Here is a 20,219-nt window from a genome sequence, read left to right as displayed (position 1 = left end):
CGCGCTCGCCCGGGGCGGTGATCCCCCGCTCCTGGCCCAGTCGCAGTGCGGGGCGGCGGGGGCTCCGGCACCCCCACCGGCGCGGCGGGACCTCCGGCACCCTCACCGGCGCGGCGGGACCTCCGGCACCCTCACCGGCACGGCGGGGCCGCGGGCCCGGCCCGCCCTCTCATAGCGCCCGGCGCGAAATTTGAGCAGCCGGGGATGTAGCTCAGTGGTAGAGCGCGCGCTTCGCATGTGTGAGGTCCCGGGTTCAATCCCCGGCATCTCCATCGGCGCATTACTTTTCCTGGTTTTTGTGTTTTTTTTTTTTTTTTTAAATTTCTCCCCCCGGTCCCGTTTAACGGGAGGACAGACCGCCGCCGCAGCGCGCCGTCCGCCGGCACGACATGGCTTCGCCCCCCGGGCGCCGGTTCTTATCGCTCGGAAACCCCGCGGAAAAAATAAAAGAACGCTGCAAGCGCCCGGGCCTCAAAACGCGGCCTTTCCTCCAGCCCGAAAAACGAACTGCATTGGCCGGGAATCGAACCCGGGCCTCCCGCGTGGCAGGCGAGAATTCTACCACTGAACCACCAATGCGTATTCCACATGTCTGTCCCGACAACTCCTCCCTCAAATACATTAGAGTTCTTCAAACCATTCTTCTTTTCTCCTTTCTTCAATTCTATGTCCATAATCAATACTTTCAAGCCTTTATTTCCAGGAAAATACAAAAAAAAAAAATTTTAGAAAGTCAGCAATGTCTGTATACATTTACCCTCTAATGGATTAAAAAACCTACAAAATTCTATAATACACCCATCATCCTTTCAATTTAAAAACATTCAGACCAAGATACACAAAAGGTATATCTATATACAAAAGGTGTATCTTTGTTTCTTTTCCATACCGTTAGGACTTTGACAGAAGAGGCCACAAGTTAAGGGCTTAGGGGCTCACAGGATCTGCTAATGGATCCTGACATTTCAATACAACGTCACATTGTGCGGTGATGAGATCTCAATAGAACACCTTCGCTTGGAATGTGATGTAATGATGCCGTGTTCTAATATAAATTGTGTACAGGCTTGACATTTCATTTGTCTTGGACACGCTCCCAAGAATGGCCACACGTGAGCCAGAGTTCAAGGAAAAGCAACACCAAGACTTTGGCGTCCGTTCAGTTCATTGAGGGGGGAATATTTTCCGCACACGAAAAGCAGAAGCTGAGCAAAACTTGCGTTCTTGGTGAATTTGGAAAGAAAGTCTAGACTGCGGTTTGCTCACCAGCCAGGGGGACACCAGGTGACAGAATTTCCCAGGCCAGTTACAATGCCATCCGGTACCAATGCCATCAGAGTTCCCTTTCCCCTGCGCTTCATTGCTACTTCAGAACTTCCACTGACAGAAAGTAACACAGTAGATACTTGAAGCAAGAACTCCTATTCAGACAGTTACTTACAGCTGGATCTGTCAGCCTTGAAAGACTGTTTGCCCAGACAAGCACTGGACCAGAAATCCCAAAGCACTTAGGCAAAAAATATTTGTATTGAGAAGACTCTAATCCATTATTTAATAAATCTGAGAGTTACCCAGGCTGAGGTAAAGGGTTGACCAACAAGTTTCCCCTGCTCCTCTTACTCTCCCAGCCGCTGTCGTTCCCTCCTGCGCAGCCGGTGTGACCACAGGTTCCCGCGTCGTGCCGCGTGATTGCACCCGCTCTAAAACCGCTGCCGCATCAGTCCCTGCATTGGGACATAAAAAAGGAAAGTGTCGTGCTACAAATGTACCTGTACCATTTGTGCCAATTCACCTCTTCACGTGGAGCTGTATTAAGTGGTGTTTTTGTTAAAAATAATGCGTGAGGAGTAATTCAGATCCGCCTGAAATATAATAAACCTCTCAGTAAAACCAGCTGCCTGGTCATCATGTTTCACCAACACACACCTAATACTGAATATTACCAGGAAAGTCCAGTCAAGGCTTCTTGCTGTGCCCCAAAATAATGAGGGTAACTGCAGGCCTTGAAAAATGGCTTCTAAAAGCCTCTTCAGCAAAGGCTTCCAAGTCACGCTCCTGTCTCTGTTTTTGGGGTGCAGGAAATCTGTACCGTTCCTGGTGAGCTCTGCGCTGAGTGGAGCGCACACACATCAACTCGATTTTAACAGGTCACGGAATAAGCCGGGCTTTTAAAAATATCCACCTACCCAAAAGGACAAATGAATACATATTGTGGAGCCTTCAGCAAAGACTGTCGAAACAAAACAAACAAAACAATCGTGGTAATCTTTTAGGTAAGACTTATAATGTAGAACAACTTGTCAGTGCGGGTTAAAGTTTTAAGGCCTAGCAATTTTGACAGCGTCCCTCTGAGCACAGGGAGAGCGCAGGGACGAGCAGGACAGCAAAAGGTCACTTGGTCACATATCTGCTGCCTCTCTTAAGTTTATCTCAAGACCCACTAGGCACGTCCCAATTAATTATTTAAATCTGCAGGGAAAAATATTTCTGTAGATGAAAAGGGATGATCTTACATTCTGGGGAAGCCACAGGGTGGCTGGCGTGGTCAGAAGTCCTGGTAAGAGGAAGCTGAAGCGTTCTGTCCGACCCACGGGCTCCAGACACTGAGGGGACTCCTTCGCATCCCAGAACGCCCATTTGTCCCAGGTACCAGCAGAGGGGACACTTACGGACTGTCCCATATCCCGTTGTTTTCCGCTGAACAGCTCTGGATTACAAAAGGTCACCCAACTCAAGCTGACAGTGATAGATGTGGTTATTCAAAACAACTCTTCCCAACACAGTCATTGATTAGGTCGCCAGCAATCTGTATAAGTTATAAACCTGTGGACACCCCAGAAAGGCTGGTCCCAGATACCATTCAGATGGTCACAAACAAAAGCCATCGGGCAAGCGGTGCCACTGAAACGGACACTGGAAGAGAACGAGTGACTCAGGTCCCCTATTTCCTCATTATGCACTGGAATATTAGCCTGAGGCTTTCCAAGTGCTCGTCTATGCCTTTGAGCAGGTTTTCTAAGATTTTTCCCTAATCAATCAAATGGAAAATACATTTGGATACAAAGCAGATGTGTAAATCCACTGGGGCAGATTTTGGTCTGTCATCGTCTAAGAGAAAAAAAAAATATAGCACTAATTCCAAAAAGCCTTTTCCATTTCATTTTCTCAACACAATCTCTCTCCAGCACACATAAAGAGAAAATAAATTTAGAAGATTCTTTTTAACACAACAAAAAATCTTTAAACAGTACAAAATAAATACACTTAGACAGTCCAAGCAGTCTTGCTCTCAAAAAGATCCTGTCTTTCTTTTCTGCCTCTCTGCCAATGGAATTCCTGTTCTCTATAGCTCAGCTCTCTGCCCCAGAAAAACACAGATACTGCTGCACATCCCTTCCTTCCACGGCCTGGCTCTCTCCTGGTTCAGCTGCCTGCGCTGCCATTGCAGGGAGAGGCCAATTAATTATCGTGTTTGTTCTGCAACAAATTACGTGACCTGTGACCTTATTCTTTTAAAACTGCAATTTTTGCATTTGTTTCTGTGACTCAGCCCTGATGTGTTGTCTTTACATAACTGCAAACAATAAGACATAATTATGACGATAATATATTACTTCAGTTTTAATAGAAAAACGGGCCACCTTCTCTTCTGAGACGCACAAACACAGTGGCTGCTTTTATCTGGTGCAGTGCAGCGGGGACATGTTCAAGCATCCAGCCCTGCTTTGATTGGTAAACTGAGTATCTGATACGAAGCAATACAGTTGTATTTCCGAATGATACCTGATAGCAGCAGCCAGAGACGGGAACACTTTTAAATGTTTAATCACAGCCCTGACTAAGTACTTTTAATTTCCAATGGGAGGACTTACTGTGGATCTGCTTGAAAAAATCTCGGTAGAGAAATTCTGCTTCTGTTTCTGTCACTTCATTTCAACTCTTGGGTGGTTATTATTAACCCTTGCTCCTCACAAAGGCGTTTTCCTGAAGACAGATTAGGAGAAAACGTATTTGTGAATGTCTGAACAGATTTTCTTCTGATGATACATAACTTTGGCATGCAGTCAGGAAACGATGATAATCCTTTTCTTGATCTTCCCTTGCTAATGAAGAGAAGCTGCTCTGAGGTTAAGGAGAAAAGGTGAACTCTCCCTGAACACAATTTACACCTGCTGAGCACATGATTTCGGGCATCTAGAATTCTTGTCTTGGCAGGTGTCCCAGGGCCCGAGCACACGCACAGAGACTTGGGAGGTAATATTGTCATCTAGACTTTAAATAAAGAACAGACTCAAGAGGGACGAATTCTGTGATACTTCAAGGCATCTCACTTCTTTGCTTAACCTTGTAAAAATCTTTCACTATTCAAGCATATGAAGACCAATCTGTACCAACTGGTAACCAAGACAGAACCACGGTTGAAAATTAACTGAGATAGAAAGACAGCTGTGGTTGAAAAGCAGCCTGATGGAGGGAGGGGAGAACAGCCCGTCCCTCGTTTGTCGGTACCTGCACCGGGAACACGTGGAGAACCCCTCCTGGAAAGGGAGCTCGCTGGGTAAATGTGACCCTTGCCAAAGCTGTCACCCATTCGTGGGTTTCCCCTTCATGAGAAGAGCAGTACGGGTGCTCGCTTGCTACTCCCATTAAGAATTTGCTGGTTTGGAATAGTTTATGAAACACAGAGGTGCTGGAGTGCAGAATATGTTCGCTTGGAAACTGGGTGTAGACATTTTACACTCACACACTGCTGTGTTTTGAATCAATCAAAATTATCAAAAATTGACACTGACAACGCAGCCATATCTACAGAGACAACAACCTTGAGGGGTGGAAGAACAGGATATTTTCCCAGTTCTAACAAATGTGGGATGATGTTTTGGACACTTGTTAGGAGACAGACGAGACAGCAACATTCAGTGCCGTGTTAGTGCACAGATATGGGGCGGGTATTCACCTCTGGAACTTGTCTGTGTTGGATCATGCTGAAATTATTCACAACAAATTGCATTTCCAGCCTTTTGTCATAGCCCAATTATCATTCTTCCTTTCTCACTAAAAAAAGAATAAACCCAAACCAAACCAAAAAACCAAAATTGTAACCCCCTCCCAAAAAAAAAAAATGAATCCACTTCTGGGTTTTTTTCCTTTCATTTTCAGTTCTATCTGTTCAGTTGAGTTATTCCCATGGACTCTAAACCTGAATACCTCTGGGGGATACTAATTCCAGCTGCCCCTCGAGATCTGGTTCCTTCCAGGAGCACTGCCACGCGTCTGGGACATCAACTGCTTCCAGAATCGGTGCCCTGAATATCACTTACTTTGCAAAACTTCTGAAATCCAACCCTAGCAGTTGTTTACTGACTTTAAAGGCCACCTCGAGAGCTGATAGCCATCCGGTGCTATTGCGGCTTCCAATTTAGCTCGTCTGGTTATATCTGACCCAAGAGGGAGGGATTATGTTGCTACGGGCTGCTCAGATGGGACCTGCAGTGACATTTAGCAGCTAGAGGTGCCTGCAGGACGCGGTGGGAGGGAGATGTGCCCCATCCTTCACGGAAGTCGCAGGTTGTTTTTCTGTGCCTGACAGCAAACACGTCTCATGCCGCCTGTAAAGCATGTTGGCTAAGCAGCGAGCGTGGAGGAACAGCAATAAAAGCAGTTTCTGGGAGCCGGCCAGGAAGCTCGGCTAGACACAGCCCATCCCCATGTGCCTGGAAAGCAGGGACGGGGACAGGGCACGGGGCACAGGGCCCTGCGTGTGTGACACCTGCTGACACAGCACAGGGGCAAAGACAGGCTCACGAGCGGTTTATGGGTATAAATACTCACCATATCAGCTCGTGTTTCGGTCCAGGATGGAAAAGGACACCCCAAACACTTGTAGAACCACGGCTGCAGTGCACTGGAAATGTATATTTGCAGGGAAAAGTACAGCCAAAAGTTCAGCGACAAGTTTTGGAGGAAGATCCTGGCTTATTACTGATGTGTGTTTGTCTTACTGCAAAGCAGCAACAGCCAGGAATCTTCTGATGATTCCCCCCAAAACAGCCACATTTGTCAGCTGTGTCCCCAGGAGCCTGGGAACCAGGAGGAGACACAAAGGACCATCAGAGATCACAGCTCTCGGCAGCAGCTCTTCCCGGTCTTGTCACTGGTGTCACAGAACAGAAAGTAGTAAGAAGAATGAGGATATACAAATGTCTCAGGGTATCACGCAGTCAGCAGCTCACTTATAATCTGTATATGACAAATGCTTAGGGAAGTTCAAGATTGGAAACCTGCTGGTTTGCAGAGGTGAAGAACTGGAAAGCTTTCAGTTCAGGAAGCCTTCAATAGACAACCCTGTGCAGCATGTGCTGCAGAACTGAAGTGAGATCCACCCAGTCCCAGCATGTGTGCTGCGAGTTTCCTCTCCGTGACAGTGTCACCCTGTGTTGGGCTCCTTTAGCTGTGTCCCAGAGGGGCTGAATCACGGAATCACGGAGTATCTTAAGTTGGAAGGGACCCATAAGGATCACAGAGTCCAACTTCCCGCTCCTCACAGGTCTACATAAAATTAACAACATGACAAAGCCCATCGGCCAGCGGGTGGTTGTGCAGCCCGCCTGTAGCTGGAAAGCCTGGCTCCTACTCTATGAAACCTGGATTAACTGCTGGATTGTGCTGCTGCCAAATCTGGTAGAAGCCAGGAGCTCAGTGGGGCTTCATGAGAAGTTTCAGTTGAATTGAGAAAGCTGGCAGATGTATCAAGTCACGGAGATGTTTCTCAATCAGCTTCACGCCATGCTGGAGCCGACAATTGAAAAAGATGCAAATTTCTATACATCCATTACGCGTTGCGGATTTTTTTCAAAGGTGGCTCCTCAGATTTAGCATTTTTCTGGTACGGGATTTCCTCTGTGTCTCATCCAGGTTATTAATATTGCGGCTCTACTACAGATCAAGAGATGTGCTGGAAACCTCTTCTATCCACCAGACTGCACTTTAACCCACCAGGCAAGGATCTGCGGCAGATAAATGGCCATTAATATAATGCAATCACACGGAATCCCAGGATGCTGGGGGTTGAAGGGCCCTGGAAAGCTCACCCAGTGCAATCCCCCCATGGAGCAGGAACACCCAGCTGAGGTTCCACAGGAAGGTGTCCAGGTGGGTTTGAATGTCTGCAGAGAAGGAGACTCCACAACCTCCCTGGGCAGCCTGGGCCAGGCTCTGACACCCTCACCATTAAGTTTCTTCTCAAATTTAAGTGGAACCTCTTGTGCTCCAGTTTGTACCCCTTGTCCTGTCACTGGTTGTCACTGAGAAGAGCCTGGCTCCATCCTCCTGACACTCACCCTTTATATATTTGTAAACATTAGTAAAGTCCCCCCTCAGTCTCCCCTTCTCCAGCTCCAGAGCCCCAGCTCCCTCAGCCTTTCCTCACACGGGAGATGCTCCACTCCCTTCAGCATCTTGGTGGCTGCGCTGGACTCTCTCCAGCAGCTCCCTATGTTACCCACGTATTTGTGACCCAGCAGGAGCCGGCCCGGGCTGAGCGGCCCGGAGGAGGGGCCGGGAAGAGCCGCGACGCCCCTGAGCGCGGCGCGGGCCGCGGAGGCCGCTGCGCTGAGCGGCGGGCGGAGCGGGCGGAGCAGGCCCGGCGGGGCCTAGCGCGGCGTTCCGGCCTGAGAACCGCCCGCCCTTGGGCCCGGCCGCGGCCTGGGGCGGAGGGCAGGGCGGGGAGGCGCCGCCGGCGGTTGAGGCGGAGCGCGGAGGCGGCTGGCAAGCTGCCGGAGGCGAAGCGAGGCGTGCCGTGCCGTGCCGCGCCGCGGGCGGAGAGAGCCGGCCGCCCCGCTCCGCTCCGCTCCGCCCGCCGCCTTCTCCGCCCGCCGGCCGGCTGCAGCGCGGAGGGACGGGACGGGACGCGGCTCGGCCGGGCTCCGCGGTGAGTGGCGGTGGGGGACGGGAGGCTGCGGCCGCCGGGGCTTCGCACCTCGGCCCGGCTGGGGGGTGGCCGAGACCCCGGGCTGCGGGCTCTGCCGGGCAGGCGTGTAGGAACCGCGGGTGGAGTTCCCAACTGCCCTCAGCAGAAACCTGTAGCACACGCATCGCTGGCGCCCCTCTTCTCCTCCAGATCTCGCTTTGGCGAGGTACAGCGGGAGCTGACACTGCCAGCCACCTCCCCTCCGTTTTGGTGAAGCTTTCAGGTGGAAAGGCTGCCCGCCGGCAGCGGTGTGCGGTGTTTCACGGCAGCGGAGCCCCGTTTGTGCGGTTGGGGTGGCCCCGTCGGGCTGAGCTCTGGTCAGTTTCCCGATAACCCGGGACCCACCGCCGGTCTCTGTTCAGGAACGGCTGTTTGCGCATGTGGAGGGATGTTTATATGAAATGTACATATGTTTATATAACGTGCAGGTATGTTTTATAATGTGTACGTATGTTTATATAACACGCGTAGGTGTATTTTATAACAAACAGGGTTTTGCAGGACTCTTTTGCTAGATTTCTTCCTCGTATAGAGCTGGCAGAATACAGTGTCTCCTGTTATTAAAAAATGTGGACACTGGGCAAGGAATAGTGTGGCTGTAGTTACACTGAAGTTTGGAAAACAGAAACTTACTTTCCACTTGCGTTGAACATACTCATGGGACCGGTTCTGAGTGAGAGTGTAGCTGTGTTAAAAAGTCACTCCTAAACTTTTTTTGTGGTTTTTATTTCTTCTACTCAATAACTTCAGGCAAATGTTTGTAAACCCTTTACCAAGAAAAGATATAAATGCATGTGTGCGGTGACCTAGAGTTGGAAGCAGCCAGATTTACTACCTGCGGGACTCGCTCCTGCGTTGGCAGCAGAGGTGCGTGGACAGCGAGCTGCCGTCGGTGCGCTGCCAGCAGCTCTCCCTGCCCGCTCCGCACTCGCTGCTCGCTCTGCCCCGCTCCTCGCGCCTTCGCGGTGTCTCTGCTGCCCTGAGCAGCCCGTGGGCTGTGCCCGCCGCAGCTGTGCAGAGCTCTCCGGAGGGGCCAGGGCGCTGAGCGCTCGCAGGGCCAGGGCGCTGAGCGCTCGCAGGGCCAGGGCGCTGAGCGCTCGCAGGGCCAGGGCGCTGAGTGCTCACAGGGCCAGGGCGCTGAGCGCTCGCAGGGCCAGGGTGCCGGGCTCAGAGCATTGCCAGCTCCGTGCAGGGCAGCTCCGGGCAAGGACGGCCTTCCTTTGGAGCGCTGAGGACATGTGAATCTGTTACCACTACGGGCTCTTGCGTTGGTGTTCAGTGGTTCTGGGGCAGTGGCTTGACTTCCCTCTGCGTCCTAGTTTCCTTCTCTGTGTTTGCAGCCTGCTGTCCTGAGCTCTCTTTGAACAGTGGCAGCTCTGCTGCAGCGGGGTTTCCACCCGGAAAGTTTCCCTGTATGGGAGCTTTGCTCGGTGCCATTACACTGATGTTGGCCTGAATGCTCTGCAGTCCCTTTGTAAGATCATCTTCTGACCAGGGAGCAGAAGCAACCTTGCAGATGCAGCTGTTAGGAATGTGGTGTATTTTTAATTGAAGTTAATCAGACCTTTCCTTTTCCTTACTTATTCGTAGGTGCGGTTCCTCAGAAGTGTTTAGTGATGAGCAGTGACTGACAATTAGCTAGTAAAGACTCCATCTGATATTTCAAGATCTTTAAGGGTTGATAGCTAAGGCAAAATCCAGTGCTGGCTCTTCTATAACAGCGCTAAGCAGAATAATGTTAATGTTAGCCATTTATCAGTTTTATTTAGTCTAACTTTGGATGAAAGTTTTGAATAGACATGCACACGCATGAAAAAATATACACACACCTTGTATCTAATTTGTAGTGTTATTTGGTTGTCTATATACAGATATACACTTTGTTTTGCTTAATTACGTGTGTGCGCAAATATGCATGTACAGAAGCACAGTAATAATAACTTGGTGAGCCAGGCCCTTATTACGTAGTGTAATATTTTCTCTAGAGATCCACTTCTACCTGGTAATCTGTCACTAATAGAAGTTTGGAAAGCTGGATGGATGTGGTAGGTTCAAAGGCCGTTAATGCAAACCAGCTTTCCAAATGAAAGCTCACACAGGTTCCTTTCCACCACCTGCTTTGTTTTCGCACAAGTCTCTGCAAGCTTTAGGAAATATTTGAAAGAAATGTGCTTTTTCCACAGTCAGTTTGCAATCGTTACTTTCTACTTTCCCATGTAAGTGAGCTGGGGTGTGTGGGCCGGTGAGCTCTGCCTGCAGAAGGGCACACATTGGGGCACCAGGACCGACCCCTGAGAAGCTGAGTGCTGGGTAAAAAGGGAAATTAATGTGAAACAGAAAAATTAGAGGCTGGGGGAAAAAAAAATCCAAAGCAGATGAGGCAAAAGTGTGACGCTGGCGGTTTAAAGAGGGAAGTCCCCATGTGCTGCTGCTTCCTGGTGCTGTGGGCGCTGAACTATGTGGAGCAGAGACCAGGGGCTGCGTCCCCAGCGCCGGCTGCGGCTCCGGGGCTCCACTGCAGCCTCACACGGCTCCTGCTGCTGTGGATGGAGCCCGTTTCTTCCGAAAGGCGTCATTTGAGAGAGCAATTTTTATTGTTACATTAAAACCCCATCGGTTTTGCTTTTAGAAACACTCCATATCCCTGAATAGCTTTCCTTGAGCCAGGTTCCTGAGCAGACGTGTAGCTCTGTCTCAAAGGGTTTGTTACACCCAATAATGCTGCTGGCGCCCAGGTTGTCATTTCGCTGCTGGCTGGGTACAAAATCTTGGACTCGGCCTTTGTTTTGCATAGCAAAGTGTTTCTCAAATCAAATGCTGATTGTGCTTTCAAAATGATATTGAATGCGTGCCCCTCCTTGGGAATGAGATTGCGTGTACAATCAGGTCTCGATCTTTATGCCGGTGTATAAAGCTACGCTGCTTCCTTGACACGCCTAAGTAATCACCTGGTTTGTAGGTATTTTTAAGCAGGTGCCTGTGTGCCTGTGCAGGCCTGTGTCCAGTCTTGTAATAAGCAAAGTGCCTTGGTTTTTAATCCTCCTTCCTCTAGTGCTTGGCCAAGGGGCGGAAGAAAACCATGGATATAGCGCAGTATTAGGATCGAGCGGAATTGGTGGACTGTCTAATCAAATACCTGCATTACCTACGGGGGGAGTGAAGAATATCAGGAAAAAAGGGTGAACAGCTATAAATCAGCCATATCTAAGCAAAACATCTCTCTCTAATTACAATAATTGGTTTACAGTATTTGCAAGTCTGTATTGTGTGTGTGGTGGGTTTTATGGCGGATATTAACCCCCACTAATACAGAAGGTGAGAATGACTGTTTGAGCTACTTAAGCTAAAGACAATGTTGGCACAGGAACAAAGAAGTGTGGCAATCACCCTGCATTAGTCAATGGTCAGGCTGGAGACTTGGTTTCCCACTCCTGGCCTGGCAGATTTTGAAGTAACCTTTCAATAGGACAGGAGGGAATTAAAATAAATTTATGATAAAACTTGATAAATATATTATGGTGTTTTTATGGTGGGAAAGCTCGAAACGCTCGTGACCTCAGTGTTCATTGTGTTCCTTTTAGTTCCTGGGGTTACAGCTGTCGCTGTCTGTAAGTATTGCCTCATCCTCAGGAACATATTGCTTTCTGCAGCGAAATTCCTGCTAGCTGAAATCCCAGGGAAGATTTAAAAATCAGACTTTTCCCCTCATTAGCTGTATTTTTATTTTTTTTTTGAGGGTGATGGAACAGAAGAAAAAGTGGTTAGGTTAAAAATACAAACAGTGGAAAGAGAAACCAGATCGGTTTGTTAGTGTGTTCCCTGCAGGATACAGCTTAAAGCAGTTGGGATATCATGTAATACTGGCTGGGAAGACCTCGGTCACCTGAGTACAGAAAACTAAGTAGTGCGAAGCAGCGGGGACCAAGAGCAGGAATGAGGATAGTACGCCTATTTTTTGCTTTTCTTTTCCTTTATTTTTGTGCACGACAAGTGCTGCAGCTACTTTTGGGTGCGATAGCCGAGCGAGTTGCCAGACCTGGAGCGTGGGAAGGATGTTCCCCATATAGCAACTGCTGCTCTGGTTCCGCTGGTGAGTGCAGGGGCGCCCCGCGGGGTTCGGGGTTTGAACTTCTGCGTACAGGAACTTACACATTTGTGATGTGGTCTGTGGCTCAAAGGGACTTGTAACCCTCTGAGCTGTCTGGATATTGTGGATTATGTTTCTGTGCTTGGTCGGTGAGGTAGTTCTCGGCTAATTACTTTAATTAAAAAGTGCCGGAACTTGTGTTTAAGAACCCAAAGTATCCATCGGAGGTTTTAGGAGAGGGTTTTGTACCCACTGGAACTCTCTCTCGGTGTGTGGCTCCATTAGATACGACTCACAGTCCTTACTGGTGGAAGTCACAAGGCGTGAGTCAGTGGCCAGCCTCGGCTGGCGAGGCAGCTTGGGTTGCCCCTCCAAGTGTCCTGCTTGGTTCTTGTTCGCTGTCACTGCTGGTCAGGTAACAATGAGCACAGGGCGGCCCAGGAGGTGAGACCCCCAGCTGGGGATGGGGTGCTCGGTGACTGCTGGGGGTGCTGCTGGGGGCACCCCGGGTTGGGTTGGTTTCAGCTTTAGTCACTTGCTTCCAAGATGCTTCCTTTGCTTAGTGTGGTCTGACATCCTACGGAACTTAGTGTTAACCACTTCAGTCTTTTTTAAGAGCAAAGGAGAGATGTAGATGATCTAGTTAAGGGGGTGGGGGGGTGCTAATAGGATTATTTTCCAATTACTTCACCTTTTTCTTGTTCTTTGGCCACTTCCTGCACTGACGCACCCTGACCGGCCAGTAACGCTCTCGGGGTGGCACAGCTTCGACCGCTCGAGTTACCTGCAGGGAGAACCCTAACTGTGGCCTGTCCTGCTGCTGTTCCCTGCACCACGCCGATCGCCTTCCAAGTAGTCCTGCAGGGAGGATCGAGAGCCAAATTCAGAACGAGAGGGAGCTGAGGACAGTGACTTCAGCTCTTCAGAGGCGGCACAAGACGCGACTCAGCCCGGAGGGAGATCGGTCTGGGGCTTTCATCACCCAGACCTTACCTGAGAAGCTTTTGGAAGGAATAAGACAGATTGAATTAGACAACGCTGCTGTGCCAGTGGCAAGTTATGCAAACCGTAGTGGTGATGATTATAAGTTTTCTATTTTTAAGCCTTCTATTGAGTGACTCACTTTATTAGATGTGTTTGTTTAAAACGGAATGTGAAGCACCCAGATTCCATGGTAATGGCCTCATAAAGCACTCAGATATACAACACAACAGATTGGATTTCTTCTCTTAATTTAACAGGTTTTGCGTCTCATACGCCATGTCTGATGGCAGCACACAGGGCGTCACACGCTCCTATTGCGAAGCTCCACAGTTTGTATCCATCTGTCTCTTCACTTTTGCTAAAGTAGTCATCTTCCTTTGATCTCTAACTCATGATTCTGCGGCTCAATTTCCCACCCTTCCCCTTCCCTCATTCCTCCCATTCCTTCCCCCAGCTTTGGCCATGGGCTGCTTAGATGCAACCCGGTGGTTTGATGATTAGAAATCCCTGAGAGCAGCGCTGTGGGCGGTTCAGTGCTCCTTTGGCAGCCTCCTGGGCCTGGGCAGGTGCCCGTGTGCCCTGGGCTCTGCAGAGTTGCACAGCTCCAAATAAGACCCAGCCAACAGTCTTGCTGGGCTGGGCCTTACGGGTGATGAGGAGGGCGAGTCGCTCCTCGGATCTGCGTCAGGCTGATCAGAGCTGGGGGGTGGCAGATGTTTGTCACATCTACTGAAGGCCGGTGTTGAAACCCCTTCTTTATGAAACAGGACACGAGTTGTGCGTTGTATGCTTTTTGGTTTTTAAACGTGGGGCTGAAAGTGGTGCGGGAGAGTCCAGGCTTTGAGGAGTGTGTTCCTGGTGAAGCGGAGCCTGTGCCCGTGCGGCGGGAGGCCCAGGGTTTGTCACCGGTGGGCTCAGCCGGGTGTCCCCAGCCGGGCTCTGGGCTGAGCTCCCCGGGGCAGTGGCCGCTGCTTTATCACAGTCAGCGTGGCCCCGAATTGTGGTTACAAAATGTGCTGTTGGAGGGAGCACTTCCTCCTGTGACCACAGTTCTTAGTAGCTTCTTTAACTTTTGAAAACCGAAAGCATGAACGTTGGTGTAGTTTCCATTTCATGTAACTCATGCCTTTTTCCCCCCACCCCCCTCTTTGTGCTTCCTTTCAATTTTAAAGCCTCTTTCTCGTTATCAGAAGCCCTCTGATAGCGGGAGGTCTGCGGTGCCGTCCCCGTGGCTGTTCGGCGGCGCTGGGCGGGTTGGCCGGGCAGTGACGCGGTGTTTGCGGAGCCGGGCGGCGATCACGCCGTGCACAGCATCCCCTGCTCGTGCTGCTGCTCCTGCCCCGCGTGGTCACAGCCTGCGGGGACACCAGCCCACCCTCCAGCCCGCGGGGTGGGTCCAAAGGCTGCCATTTATCACCTCTATTGAAGCTAAGGGTAAGATTTAACACGTGGACTTACAGTGTCAGGCGGCACTTACAGCATTAAAGCACTGTACGCTGTCCGAGCCGTTTTTAAAGGTGACTCAGAATATTTGTAGTATGGAAAGATGACTTATTTCTGACTGCATCCCTTCTCATGCTGTTTGCTATTATAGTTTTTATTAAAATAAAATTTAGTTTCCATCACAAGCTATTGATCTTGGCTTGGAAGAGAGTCGAGGTTTATCACCTGCTTGCAGAAGATGAGAGGTTTTTAAGTATGGGCTCCTTCCCTGTATATAGCACTCTGTGTACAGCCTTGGTCGTGGCTGTGTGAGCTGCATTCTTTCCCCTTTCACCTCTGTGCCCTGCTTTATCCTGCTTGGTGCTCACAACAGTCTTTAGCACCCGTTCTGGGGCAGAACTTGAGGAAAATCCCACAAGCCTACGTTTGGAGCTGCAGTTTCTCTTTGGCCGTGTGTGTGCTGGGGCGGTCCTGAAGCCGTCCCGCCGGGGGACACCTCGTTGTGTCCATTTCCCACGTGCGATGTGGTTCCTTCTGGAGAGACGCCGGAGCGTTTTGGGCAGGGAGGAGTTGCCATATGCTCTGGTGGGGGTCACGCAGAGCCTCGCAGGGCACGCAGCAGCCTGACACCTATGTATTACATATTGTGACCCTGCCAGCTGGCTGGGGCTCTGCTGCGGTGCCTGTAATGGCCCGAGCTCAGCTCAGCCTCATCCAAACCCATCTGCTCATACCTCACCAACACGGGTTCCTAGGGTGAAATTGAGATGTTCCGAGTGTGAAAGTGCTGTCTGTAGATTTGAATGCCTGTCGAGCTTTGCACCGGAGTGGCTTACGTTAAGCCGTACTTTCCTTTCTGTCCCTGAATGAGCTTCTCTTACCGATGGCTAGCAAGATTTATGTGGCAATTTGCGCAGCTGGTCTCCTGGGAGCGTTCCTTTCTCCGGAGAATCGCATACATGTGGCTCCGAGCGCCGAGCAGAGCTAATGCTGCCCATACCCGCTGGCGCTGGCTGGGGATAGAACCCCCGGTACAGAGGGCACCGAGCCTGCCGCTTTCCGCGTGTTCTGTGTTACCTTGCGTAGTGAAAGCGGCAGAATTGTTCTCTGAGGCATCTCTGATTTCCCTTAGTGCAGTTAGCACAGCTGCGTCCTCAGCGCGCCCGGCGTGCGCTCCGGCTGCTGGCGATGTCCCTGCTCATGGCCGCGGTTGGACCACATCACTTCTGAAGGGCTGTTGGTGGTCTGATGTGTGCCAGCACCGGCCCGTGGTGCCGGCTGCGTTCTGTAGGGTAAAACGTGTCGCCGGTAGAAATCTGGAGGTGGAAAGGCTTGGTATGCCAGAAGGCTGCAGTATTATAGACACTATCCTAAAGATTTTGTATCTCCTCCCAAATTTTCAGGAAAACAATACTGAGTTGAACTTTCATTTGATTTTGATAATCACTTAACTTCTGAAGGCTGACTGTTCTTCATTTATACATATGAGGGAATATTGATTGCATGCAATTGCTTGTGGAGTTGGTTGCATTCCTAATAAAGATTTGGTATAGGAAATGTTAAATAAAGCTGTTTGCTTGTCTCATTGTGTTAGAGCTGGTGACAGGGGCCTCGAAGCTTTCTGGGTCAAAGTAAGCACGGTGGGGACACAGGGTGCTTGTTGCTGTTGTTGTTTGTTTAAACCAGTTCTCATATCTGGGAGGACTAGAATTTGTCCTAGCTAATGAATGAGAACCTGTGGCATCTGTACCCAAGTGTTGCCTGTCAGCCCATGTGTTAAAAATGAAAAGAAATTCTTCCAAAGCTGTCTGGAAAACCGTGTGTTTAAAGCACTGGAGCGCAGTACTAACTTCAAAGTTCATGAACTCCTGAAGAGTTTAGTTGGACTGGGGTAGGAGGGGGTTTGTGCTTCAGCCATCACCGTTTTGTACCGAACTTGGCAAAACATCGAGCGGATACGCTTCCATTTGTTTTCCTGAAATCTCTGCAGGTGCGTAATGCGGCTCGTTGGAAGATGCTAATGTGTTCTTTTTAAACTCCCTTGGATTCTACAGCATATTGTGTTCCCGGAACAGGCACTGCGAGGGTTTTACGCTCCTTTGCTGATGCGTCAGGTGTGTCAAAGTGATATTATAGAAGGTTGTTTTAACAGATTTAAGGTGGCAGGGTTTAGCTGCTGATTAGTTTTTAATTTTGGGGGGCTGATAAACCCGCAGAACGGTGTGTGGTTCTGAGGCACTCTGCTCTGGTGGTAGGATGCTTCTCCCTGTCGTGGCCTAAAGGAAGGATGAAGTTGGTCTTTTTTGAGACTGAAGTATGAAGCAAGTGGAAAATGTGATACTCTACATGCATATCGAGAAAGGTTGTTATGGTGGGAGTCTTCGAGAGCATATGTGCTGCTCTGCAGAAAAGCTTGTGGGAAGCTGCAAGTCTTGGCCTTCTGTACAGTAATCACTTACATATAATACGTACAGCATCTGTGCATCAAATGTGTGTGTGCAGTAATGGTGTGTGGAATTGCCCCCTGTACTGAATGTGCTGCGAGGGAATGAAGTCAAGATCTATACTGTCTTAAAAATGAAGTTTTCTTGTTTGGCTTATGTCTTAAAGAAAAAATAACCATTATGCAAACTGGAAGAACTAATGGATGAATCCCCCTGGCCAGCCCCTGGATGGGGAGCTCTGGTGGGCTGGGCTCTGGTGGGCTTGGCTCTGGTGGGCACAGCTCCCACTGCCTTCCAAGCCCGCTGTTGTTCCAGCGTTGGCACAGGGCTGCGCACAGCATCTGCTGCTGCTTTAACCTGAACGGTGCTAAATCTCTTGTATGGAGCCTGCTGGGGGTCTGGGGCTGGGACAAAGCTGTGTCCATCCCCGGGGGCTCGAGCACTGCGGGACCCCTCAGCCATGGTGGGTGTTGTTTCTAACGCGACACGAGCTCTGTGGTCCCGCCAGGGTGGATGAGGTTGTGCCTGCTTAAGATTCAGGTCAGCCCCATGCAAATCTTTCATTCAGTGGCCGAACACTGTGTCTTTGAAGAATTTGCCTGACCCACATAGGGCTGGTTGTAAACCCCCTGTAGGCAGATGACGAGTTCTGCGCTAACCGCGGGACACTTGCTCTCGTCTGCTGTCTGTGCTGCTGCTCCTGGCCGCAGGGCCCGGCCGGCGCGTCGTTCCCCACCGATCCCGGGTAGGACGAGCTGCGTACAGGGACTGCTGGCCCCACAGCTCCTGCCTGGGAAGCGGGATGAAGCGTTCCAGGCAGCCGTGGCTGTACAAGTGGTTTGGTGGGGCAGGAGGGCGGCTGGAGGTGATCCTGTCAAGCAGATGGGCTGTTCTCTTGTGCCGGGGGTTTGTGCCCAGCTGGCTGTGACAGGGCGTTCTGATTCTGCTTTTGCCACAGCATTGTAAGCACTTATCACATGTACAAGTACTTAGAGCTTAAACGGGGGCCGTGCACACATCTTGTATGTCTAAACACTCTTTTGTCGTTCAGCTTTCGCAGCAAATACCAGAGCACTCTGGCCTGCCTCTGTCTAGACTTTGTTTAGAAAGTAGTAATACTGCAATCAAAGTCGCTAATTAATATATTGCTACCCTAAGTTTCAACTTGTCACAACATTGTCATTAGTTTCTGCAAATGGTCTGTTCTGTGTAGCCTGGATTCTAACATGGAAAAACCGCCTATTAATTTTTGTCTTCTTTTCTTACAGTAAAAAATGGCATTTCAGAAGGCAGTGAAAGGAACCGCTCTCATTGGAGGAGGTGCCATAGCAACAGTTTTTGGCCTCTCTCAATTTTCTCAGTATAGAAACAAACACGTAAGTATTAATTATGATTTCTGATAAAATATGAAACTTAAAATCTGTTTGAGCGTATGTTAGGCTTATACGAATAGCGCTGTTTGGAAAGGAGTGCCAAGAGCCTCTCAGCTTGATTCGGTAGGTGCTAATCTGGAGGATGGCATTAAACCATGTTTCGCTATTGTAGGTCTTTAAACAGTGGGGAAGTGAGATTCTTATAAATCACTTTTAAGGTTTAAAAAATGACCTTTGTGTAGGACTAGGGATTTACTCAGTTGCAGGAGGAGTGGAAAGTACTGATTGAAGTATAAGCATTAAATAAAAAGCATTTTCAAACTTAGGAGCTGGAAGTGAAACCAGTAGCAGTGCCTGTGAGAATCCCAGCTTCAGAACACAGGGACAGAACAAATCCCCGCAGCGAAGGGTGACGCTGGGGACTTGCGGTTGAAGCGCGGCAGTGGTGCAGGAGGTGCGGCGGGTTCTGCTGTCGCTTTGTGCGTTGGTTCTCGCTGCTGTGTAAAATGGGTTTCGCTGGCAGGTCTGCCCCTCACTGTGCTCTTTAACTCGCTTCTCGGTGCAGGAGCCAAGGAGGAATCGGTGAAAGGAGCAGGTGTTGCGGGCTGGTTTTCCGCAGAGCTGCTGTGGCTCAACAGCTGCTGTTTGTCTTACGGCAAATAGCTGCCCGCTGTTGCAATGCAGTAATGCTGCGCTCTCGAGCTTTATCAAATCACCCTCTCTGGGCTCTGTGTGTAAGGGCACACGTCTCCTGATCGTGTGTTCAATGTGGCACCTCGCGTTTGGCCAAGAACGTTTGCAATCAGTGTTTCTACACTGGCTGAAGCAGGAGCAGAGCTGTGGTCTGGTCTGCTCCAGTCTGGGTCTGGAACAGGCTCAAGCCCAAGGAGCCGCCTGCCCCTTCCCCTGAGATGGTATTGGGGCAAGTGGGTGCTCATTCTGCTTTTCACCGTGCAAATGTAACCAGCCGGCTCTTTAGCCAGGCAAGCTGTAACTCGGAGTGGCTTCCGTTACCACAAGTTTACTATAAGATGCCATTCAAATTGGGCGAACCGAAGGTAGGAACGGAGGTGGATCTTAGTGGTCTGGTTGAAGGTAAAGCCATGGGTGGCGGGGGAAAGTCTTCACCGAGCTCCACGGAGGTGTGTGTTACGTCTGAATAGATGATAACCTGAATGTTCTGGTGGTTTGTACGGGCAGGAGGAGCAGCAAACGGGATGAGTCATTTCTGGGGAACCTGGCTGGAGAGTGGAGAAACCGCGATCCTTATGGCTTTGGGTACTGTTGCAGAAAATAAAGCATTTAAAGCCAGCTTCCCATTGGGCTGCCTGTCTTGCACCTCGCTGGTAATACTGCTTCTAAATCTCTCTGGAGTCTTTATTGTAGGATTTTTACAGTCTGGCTTCATTACTGTCAGGAATGGCAGCTTCAGACTTTAGGGCTGTTAAATATGGGAAGGAGTTGGAGGGGAAAAGTGACCTGTCTAGCTCACTTGTATGTGCAGTGTCCCGGAATTCAGGGATCTCCCGTTTTCCTGGCGATGGGCGGCTGTTGGATGGCCACCATGAATTTCCAGAGACAGATTAAAACCTGAAGTTTTACAGATGATCGTGGTGTCAAAATGAAATAACCGCTTGTCCCCTGATTTCTAAACCTGTTGTGTGGGATTGGTCTACAAAGGATCTGAAATTTCCAGCATATGTCTCAGCAAATGGATCTGTCAAGTGAACAGCAGGTTGTTTTCATGTTGTACTCACTTGCGCGTTTGCTGCGTGATGTCCCTTAAAGCTGCTGCCTTAAACACCTAATATAGGGCAGCAGGTGGAACATAACGGGCGGGATTGACACAAAGGAGGACAGTCCCTTGGTCGTGTTGACATGTCGAAGCTGTGGGCATGTCCCCCAGCCCAAGTGTCCTC

General features: G+C 49.8%; 1 protein-coding gene, 1 long non-coding RNA gene and 2 other non-coding genes across 5 annotated transcripts in view; 2 read left to right on the top strand and 2 right to left on the bottom strand.

The window, feature by feature from the left end:
• Positions 1-200: 200 nt before the first annotated feature.
• Positions 201-272, top strand: TRNAA-CGC (transfer RNA alanine (anticodon CGC)). The gene has a single exon. It is a non-coding gene; the product is annotated as a tRNA-Ala (tRNA).
• A 131-nt stretch (positions 273-403) lies between these two features.
• On the bottom strand, positions 404-7,549 carry LOC139828384 (uncharacterized). Of its 2 annotated transcripts, XR_011739905.1 has the most exons (5): positions 7,092-7,549; positions 5,833-7,007; positions 3,873-3,984; positions 2,514-2,707; positions 404-1,724 (listed from the first exon to the last, which is right to left on the bottom strand). It is a non-coding gene; the product is annotated as an uncharacterized lncRNA (long non-coding RNA). The 2 variants fall into 2 exon arrangements; XR_011739906.1 differs by lacking the exon at positions 404-1,724 and having other exon boundaries at positions 2,227-2,707.
• Positions 509-579, bottom strand: TRNAG-GCC (transfer RNA glycine (anticodon GCC)). The gene has a single exon. It is a non-coding gene; the product is annotated as a tRNA-Gly (tRNA).
• A 90-nt stretch (positions 7,550-7,639) lies between the features above and the next one.
• GPD2 (glycerol-3-phosphate dehydrogenase 2) overlaps positions 7,640-20,219 on the top strand; it is a 55,345-nt gene continuing 42,765 nt past the window's right edge. The window contains exons 1-2 of the mRNA XM_065841010.2: positions 7,640-7,930; positions 18,196-18,303. Coding sequence (XP_065697082.1) covers positions 18,202-18,303 — 102 coding nt within the window. The 5' untranslated portion in view covers positions 7,640-7,930; positions 18,196-18,201. The remainder of the gene's footprint in view (positions 7,931-18,195; positions 18,304-20,219) is intronic.

Source organism: Patagioenas fasciata, chromosome 7 (genome assembly GCF_037038585.1).
Source record: "Patagioenas fasciata isolate bPatFas1 chromosome 7, bPatFas1.hap1, whole genome shotgun sequence".
Classification (NCBI taxonomy): domain Eukaryota; kingdom Metazoa; phylum Chordata; class Aves; order Columbiformes; family Columbidae; genus Patagioenas; species Patagioenas fasciata.
The sequence above is the reverse complement of the archived record's forward strand: the minus strand, read 5'-3'. Positions and strand labels throughout refer to the sequence as shown.